The sequence below is a fragment of the Tachysurus vachellii genome, chromosome 23 (genome assembly GCF_030014155.1).
Source record: "Tachysurus vachellii isolate PV-2020 chromosome 23, HZAU_Pvac_v1, whole genome shotgun sequence".
NCBI lineage: Eukaryota > Metazoa > Chordata > Actinopteri > Siluriformes > Bagridae > Tachysurus > Tachysurus vachellii.
This window is the reverse complement of record NC_083482.1, coordinates 3,028,165-3,036,330: the sequence shown is the minus strand read 5'-3', so window position 1 is coordinate 3,036,330 and position 8,166 is coordinate 3,028,165. Positions and strand designations below refer to the sequence as shown.

At 37.6% G+C, this 8,166-nt stretch overlaps 1 protein-coding gene across 4 annotated transcripts in view; it reads left to right on the top strand.

Moving 5' to 3' along the window:
• The first annotated feature begins 3,564 nt into the window (after positions 1-3,564).
• Positions 3,565-8,166, top strand: part of crebbpa (CREB binding protein a) — a 31,119-nt gene continuing 26,517 nt past the window's right edge. For all 4 annotated transcript variants that reach the window (XM_060859422.1, XM_060859421.1, XM_060859420.1 and 1 more), the window contains exon 1: positions 3,565-4,428. In XM_060859422.1, the coding sequence (XP_060715405.1) occupies positions 4,350-4,428 (79 nt within the window). In that variant the 5' untranslated portion in view covers positions 3,565-4,349. The remainder of the gene's footprint in view (positions 4,429-8,166) is intronic.

Genomic DNA, 8,166 nt, shown 5'->3' with positions numbered 1-8,166 from the left:
GGAGACAGTAAGTGAAAGCGGTTTCAAAACCTGTAGCAATCTCGCTTCACATCTCCAATCAGTGGTCCTTATGGAGTTTAGCGTGTTCCTCGTCCAGCAGCAGATCCATGTTGGGGAAAAACTGATGCTTGTTAACTTTAGCTCTCTGGCAGTCCTGGGCATTGAACCCATAGCCTTTTGGTGATAAGCACTGCATTATGACAATAAACTCATTATATTTGTTGCTCACTTCATGCAAAAGGTCCTGAGAATTTCCCTTTTTTTTTTCTTCTCCAGAAAAACAATCCAGTGCCTTTTTTCTTTTTTTCCTTTAGCACTTTCTCATAAATGAAACAAATCATCTCCTGTATCACAAGACCTTTTATTGTGTGTTTATAGTCCAGCTACATGGAAATAGAAAAAAAAAATCAACACTGTGTAACTCGATATGGAAATAATTCTGGATGGACAAGGGATTTTTTTTTTTTGATTTGTTGTATGGTGCACTGCTTTTTGATCACGCCACACTCAAGTCTGAGTCACTGCAGATGTTATGTATCACACCATCAGCAAGGAAATGTATAAAAAAATTAAAAAAGGGAAAAAAAAAAATGCAATGCTGACAGTATTTAAACTTAATTACTTACTCATGCCTAGCTATGTGTGTTAGATTTTTATTTATATTTTTTTGAAGTACCAAAATATGAATTTTTTGATGTTGAATGGAGATGAGTGAGACACTTTAGAATGTTTGGGGTGCCTTTTTTACTCCAGCTCTCCACTACTACAGCTCCAATAGCCTGTTGAGAGTTACGGGAATAGACTTGAGGTTGTGTCTCAATACTGGTTTTATCACACTGCAGGAATCCACTCTTTTTAGATTTTGAAATGCAGTCTCTCAGAGTATAGGGTTATAAACAAACATGCCTACAATACCAACTTCAAATGCTGGGCTACTTCCTCTGTCTGAGTTCGATGCTAATGTGGAGAGACGTTGTATGTGTTAAAGAGCTTTATTATTTTTGGTTCTGTGACTTGATGTCTTTCTTTTAAAAGATAAGTGACATGAAATTGTTTTTCTGTCATTTTGAGGCCCGAGGGCTTTATTCCTGCACGATTCTTACCGATGAGACGGTCAATTACACATGCTAACAAAAATATGCTGTCACACCGGATTCTTTATTTTAATGAACACCATGACTTTTTCTTATGGGCACACTACGGTCAGCTATGAAAGTTGAGCTTTGTAGAAAACTGCATTACTGTGTGGTAATTATGACTTCATAATTGCTTTTTCAACTAGATAAAGACAAATTTGCGGTCAGGATGTCAGCACAGGTGCATCAGAAACAGTACTGGGGCACAGCATTCGTATAAAATTGTAATTGTAACTTTTAGAATGAGAGAAAGCTAGCATGCTAGCCAGGAAACCAGAGAGCAAACCAAGTTAGAAGATATTTCTATAAACTAAAGAGTTCTGCAAGTTCATTGATGGTTGTTAAAGACCTGAGGCATAAATTTAACATGAATTTTACTTCGTTTAATCCAGAGAGGAGAGATGTGTAGAAAAGTCGTGCCTTTATGCTGGAAGCTGATTAAATATTTTAAATGATGATTTTATGTGCAAAAAAAAAAATATGAATTTGGTTTTGGTGTGGTACCAAAGGTGAAATAAATGTGCCATCAAATCTACCTTTTTAAATGAGTATTATATATTTGCCATATGGGAGGAGGTTTTTATGTGAACCAAAGAGATCTGAAATTTATTTTGCCTTTTTTTGTGTGTGTGTGTGTAGTATGTCACATGCTTGAATATGATTTTATTATTATTTTTCTGTGCACATTATACATTTAATCCCTACATGAGCATAATCTGTATACATTTGCACAATTCACTTTGTATGTACATATCCATATGTATTTTTTTTTTTTATTTCAAGATTGAAAGTATATGTGCATGTGCCATATTTGGAGAACAGGAAAAAAAAAAAAACAATGAAAAGAAAAAAAAAAAAGCTATTGTCACTGGTGTATTGGTGTGTGGCTGTAATTTCTTTGAGTGTATGAGATGGTTAGCTAGATGAAAAAATATATATGGAAAAGTGTATTTCTTTTTTTGTTTTTGAAAGCACATTAGCTGCCTTTTTTTTTTTTTTTAGTTTTATTACTTAAAAATTAGGTTGACATTTTCTCACTGTCCTGCTGTTGTATATCGCTTCTTTTTATTCTGTTAATCAAAGACTAACGATGGCAATTTAACTTAATTTAAATATATTTAATACATTCATAGAGCAGTAAATCCTGTAATTTAGATTTTTACTGCGGTTCAGAAATGCTTGAAGATATCATACACTCACTACATTCATCTGTTTGAGAATCTTTTAGTATTTCAGGCTTAGTAATTGCTAATCTTCAGGAAAATAATTAGGGGGCCAAGCATCAAAGGTGCTTAGACTCATTGTTGGGACTGTATTTTTTTTAAATTAAAAATAATGATCCTTTAGACACAGAAGGAGAAATGTGGCATGACAGTCTGGGTTTATAATGTAGGAATTTGAATTCTCATGATTTTATTTGAATTTGTAAAAGGTTTTGTTGTTACATTTTAGAAATGAAACTAAGTTTTATAATTATCAGGTGGATTGGTTTCAAATTCAAATAGTCGGTGGAACAAAATTTAAAAAATCTATGTTCGAAGAAAGCAAATGAGCAGTGATTCAAGAAAAGGGATGTTGTGCCTAGTGGTTAAGGTGTTGGACTACCAGTCGGAAGGTTGTGAGTTCGAGTCCTACGTCCACCAAGCTGCTACTGCTGGGCCCCTGAGCAAGGCCCTTAACCCTCAATTGCTCAGTATGTATGAAAATGAGATAAAATGTAAGTCGCTCGGGATAAGGAAAAATGCTAAATGCTAAACTGCTAAATGCTGTAAATGTAAAAGCTGAATCGTTAACGTCCAAAAAAATTGTATATACTAACACACAAATTCAAGCAACACATTGTGATTTCAATTTGATGCCATTCAACTAAAATGATTAAGAATTACCAGCCATAATTAAGGGCGTTAAAACTCCGGCGTTTCTACGTCGCCGGGCCCTGATTTAACGATCAAACCTAATTTCAATGATTTTAAACTGAGATACTTATTTTATTTCTGGAAAGATACCGAAAATCCAGGAAATAAAATGTTATAAAAAAAAAAATCAGTGCATTACAGAAAGTGTCTGTGAGCTGCCCTGAAAAATTAATTGTACAGTTTGTTCATAGAGTGTCTAAAAAAATGACCTTTTTTTTTTTGTTTGTTTGTTTATCATTTTAATTAAATTTATTAGCAAAAGATAAATGTCAGATTCCCAACCAGGTGCACTAACTTATTGTTTTACTTTTAACAGCGCTTTAAAAAACAAAAAAAAACAAAACGGGGCGTTATTTTACACCCGAGGTGTATTTGTGATGTTTGGTCTCCCCCTGTCGGTCGAGACGTGCACACGCACGCGAACGCTTTTGCGTGACGCCGGCCTCATTACGTAAACACGTTCATTCGCGTTCGAGCCCCTCCCCCTTCTAGCTGGAAAAAAAAAGTTTTTTTTTTGTATCGAAGGAATCAACAGCCGCCATCTTGTCGCGGCTTGGAAATCAGGATTTCGATACGGCGCTATTTTTTAATTTCGATACAGCGCGTCAGAGTCGACGTTTAACGACAACTTTTGTCCCAATAAACCGCTGTTGAATCGCGACGAAGCTTATTTTGGCGAAAAATACTGGATTTCATCGGCATTTCGACGGCCACGAAGCCCCCTTTTCGCCTTATTACCTTTGATTTCCCCGTTCGGTCCGTGTCGTTTAAACCGAGAGAGGGGGAGCCGTCGGACGGCAGACAGCACCGAACGGACGTTTGCACAAAATAACAAGTAACATTACGATGCATTTGTGCATTTTTAAATCGGTTTCGGATGTTTTTTTGCACGAATTTTTTGACGTCAGAGGAGAGGTTTTGATGAGGATGCACATTTAAGAACGTCGTGACGAAGGAGATTCCCTCTGGAATATAAACCTTTACACACACAACACACAAAAAAAACATTTAAACCCTATTTTTCTTGAAAGGATCTAATTTTTTTTTTCTCCGAAGCTAATTTAACGACGATAATGTGGGTGTTGGGTGTTGGATTATCATGGGGTAAATGGCGGTGGCGCTGTTGGTACTTTTTTGAGAATTCCTTCTCCTCCTCCTCCTCCTCCTCGCTGCTAGCTTAGCTAATTAGCAACAGCCTGAAACGTATAAACAAAGTGAATTACGTGGAGCGTTCTTATTATTCTCGCCTCGAAAGGATTCCCCAAGTGATTATTTTGCTACGTCTAATCTATAAGAAATGGCTGAAAACCTCCTTGATGCCGGACCTCCGAACGCGAAGAGGCCGAAGATGACAGCACCTGCCTCAGACGGGCCAGGTAAGGCTTTAGCTTAAAGTAACTTAAACGTCAAAGAAAGAAAAGAAAAAAAAAGTTCTCTGTCTGTGATTTCTTCTCTCACACGCACACGGATACACTGTAAACGTCAGGACCGAGCTGCGTGTCTTGTTTTGAGTGTTTTATTGCAGTTAAACAGACGTGTTTACCTTTGTACTGACACTAAAGCTAGCTTCACACTCCGCTAGCTAGCGGCTAACAACGCAGTGTAGTTTCTCCTCAGATCACAGACACGCCGATGTGTCTGTTTATGTACGTATTGGATAGGAAACAAGGTTTTAGGGGTTTTTTTAGGGGTTCATAAAGTCATTAATGTCTTAATGGTGCAGAAAAAGGTACTGTTTGACTTACAGGAATGAAAGAAAACGCCTTAAACCGACTAGCGCACTTAGTGTATGTAAAAAAAACCCAACAACAGTCATGCAGAGACTCTCAATAGGAGGCGAGTGTGAAGAAAAATCTTAGCAAACTCAACATCTGCGGGTCGGTCAAGGTGAGAGAATGAACTAACGAGTTCATTTATTTATCTTGTAAGTCTTTAATATGAACTAAATGCTGCTATTCGTTTGTTTTCTAGGTCTTTACATCATACATTTTTTTTTAACACAGCTTAAAATGTGATCACTTCAACAGTGTTGTTTTTTTTCTCTAAATAAATATTTAGTGTTTGATATTTTATTCAAAGGCGAGCTTCAGGAAAATTACAGGTAAACTTTTAGATTAAAAAAAAATAAAGGAAAAAGGAAACGTTTAGCAAAATACTGAATGTACAGACTAAAGTGCGGAATAAAACACTCTTGTGGTGCTGCTGCGATGGGAAAATACTCAGCAATGGTGAATGTGAGATGACATGAAGTAGAAGCAGGCTGTATATTTACCCTAAAGTGTTTTATTCCTCGCACACCGTTTAAAATCTACTGACGAACTCGACACTGTACTTTTGTATCTCTTTACATCAATCTTAAAAACCTTGTTATATTTCATGTTATAGCAGCTATAAACTTACATTCCGTCACCTTCCTCCATATAGAAGGTTTTACTTGCCGCCAGATATGAAGCTCTGACACTGGCGGTGGTGGTTCTAGGATTTTTCTGTAACAGGGGCCACATGTTACATTCAGGGGCCAAGTACAGGGTACATTCAAGCACACAAAATAATTTATTCAGTACGGTGCAAATACATTTTGGCAACATTCCTTTTTCAAACGCTCAAGTGCCGCCAATTGTTTGGGGGTTGAATTGCATCTGTGATCGTTGTTAAAAATTCTCCGGTTGCTCTTCTCGTCAACGATTGATGGAACGGGGGCCAATCAGGGGCCAGTCAGATTTCACCAGGGGCCAGGGCCTGTGGCCCTGCCTCTAGGACCGCCCCTGGACACTGGAGACTCCTTCCATTAACACAGAATAATCAGTCATGAATATTAGTCACCAGGCAATCAGTTACTGTATGTGTTTCTTTAACAAGGCTACGTTTTAAACCTGATTAATATCAGCGTAATATTAATATCCGAGCTGTTACTAAGGAAACGATAGCGTATTAGTTATAAGGCAGAGCTGTTGTGTTAGAAAGGTAATCAGCTCCTCGCTTCCTGACTGTTCAAGTACACGAGCGGAGAAATGTCAGGGGGAATAATGTCAGGTGTTTAAACTGCAATTGAATCGGCCAAACCCGCCTATCTCCATGAGCAGAGCTGATATCGGTGCTTAACGCTAGCGACAGAGACGTAACGGGGAGATTGCATCATTTTCTCACAGCACGTTTCATCACACAGTACATGCGGACTTTGTGTTTCTGATCTAACCTCAGCTTTCACATATAAACCTTTTATTTTCAGTTGCGCCGCAGCCGAATTAATCCCAACATAACAGTAATGTCTACAGAAATATTTTTAAATCTGTGGAAAAGACTCTATTTATGGAAGTTGAAAATAAGTCGATGGTCAAGAACGGTCAGGGTGACGGTTTTAACGTCCACTATTTGCAGTTGTTTTGTAATTGTAAATTTTTTTTTTACTATATATATATTTAAAATCTGTGATATCAGTAAAGCACAACGTGAGTTAACATCGACATTATATCAGATTTAGACGGTTCCTGTTTTATCTACATTTCACACGTATCGATTATTCCACCAATTAATCAGATAAGAAGTACATTTTCTTTATTATTAACTAAATATGCAAGAGAAAATAAGATGGGTCTCTTAAATTAACAACTAATTTGTTTACTTTTTAGAAAAATGGACATTTTTAATGCTGAAATTGCACACATTAATAACCGTGAAAACTAAACCCACTTAGTGCGTTTAATTGGTATTAAATACATTGTCTGGTGGAATGCTGGATTTGGCAATAACGTCTTTAAGCCACGTCTTTATGCAATATTTGCAGCTGTGTCTCTTTTCAAGGGGCATCGTGGTTAGGCTGTGTGTGTGACAGAGTGGGAGTGAGACTATGAACATGAATGACGCTTAGTCTTTCACAAACTTAGCTAATCTGGGGACATTATAACTAACCACCATGTTGATTTACGGTCTTAAATAGTCAATACATATAGCCACAATCAACATACATTTTTACAGGCTTTGATTTCAACTAGCAATCATTTAGGCTAATTAGCAAGATTTAGGCTAAATGCGAACACTAACGTTACCTTGTGTCGACTTCCCTCAGTGGACTTGATGTGAGGACTGTGTGTTTTTTGATGAGATGTTGAAGCATTGATCTTGTTCTGTTGTTCCGCCAGTTCAGTCTTACAGAAAACACACTTCGAGACTTAGTTTAGGAGACTTAGTTTGAAATTAGCGCAAACCTTGGAAACTTTCTGCTGTTTTCTTTTGCCTGAATCTTCTCCTCATCGCTTTCTCGCCATTCCTCCGTTTCTTTTGCAGCGTATGTGTTTACATCAGGTGTCCAGAGTTTAGCAGGTTGTGCATCAGTGATGATGGCACAATGGGAAAGCTACAGTAAATGGACTAAACAAAGCTTTGAGGCAAATTATTATTATTTTTTTGTATTCGAGTTGTTCGAGGAATATTTTCAGCCCTACAAGTGTCCATGTATACACATTAATAGAATAAAATAACTTGTGTACATATTACGTGGAATCAGTTTTTACATACACACGTTAATCCAATTCTAAACATTCATGTGTATGCATCATTAGGAATAAATAAAAAAAATAGAAAACACAACGTAACCCAGATGAATACGTTCAAATCAGAATTGAAAGCTCTGACGTTTACGTGTATGTCTCAAGTCAGATTAAAAATGTTTACGTGTACATCTCAAGCCAGATTAAAAACGTTTACGTGTACATCTCGGTCAGATTAAAAACCGTGTACATGTACATCTCGGTCAGATTTAAAACGTTTACGCGTACATCTCGGTCAGATTTAAAACGTTTACGCGTACACCTCGGTCAGATTACAAACGTTTACGTGTACGCCTCGGTCAGATTACAAACGTTTACGTGTACGCCTCGGTCAGATTACAAACGTTTACGTGTGCGCCTCGGTCAGATTACAAACGTGTGCGCCTCGGTCAGATTACAAACGTGTGCGCCTCAGTCAGATTACAAACGTGTGCGCCTCAGTCAGATTACAAACGTGTGCGCCTCAGTCAGATTACAAACGTGTGCGCCTCAGTCAGATTACAAACGTGTGCGCCTCAGTCAGATTACAAACGTGTGCGCCTCAGTCAGATTACAAACGTGTGCGCC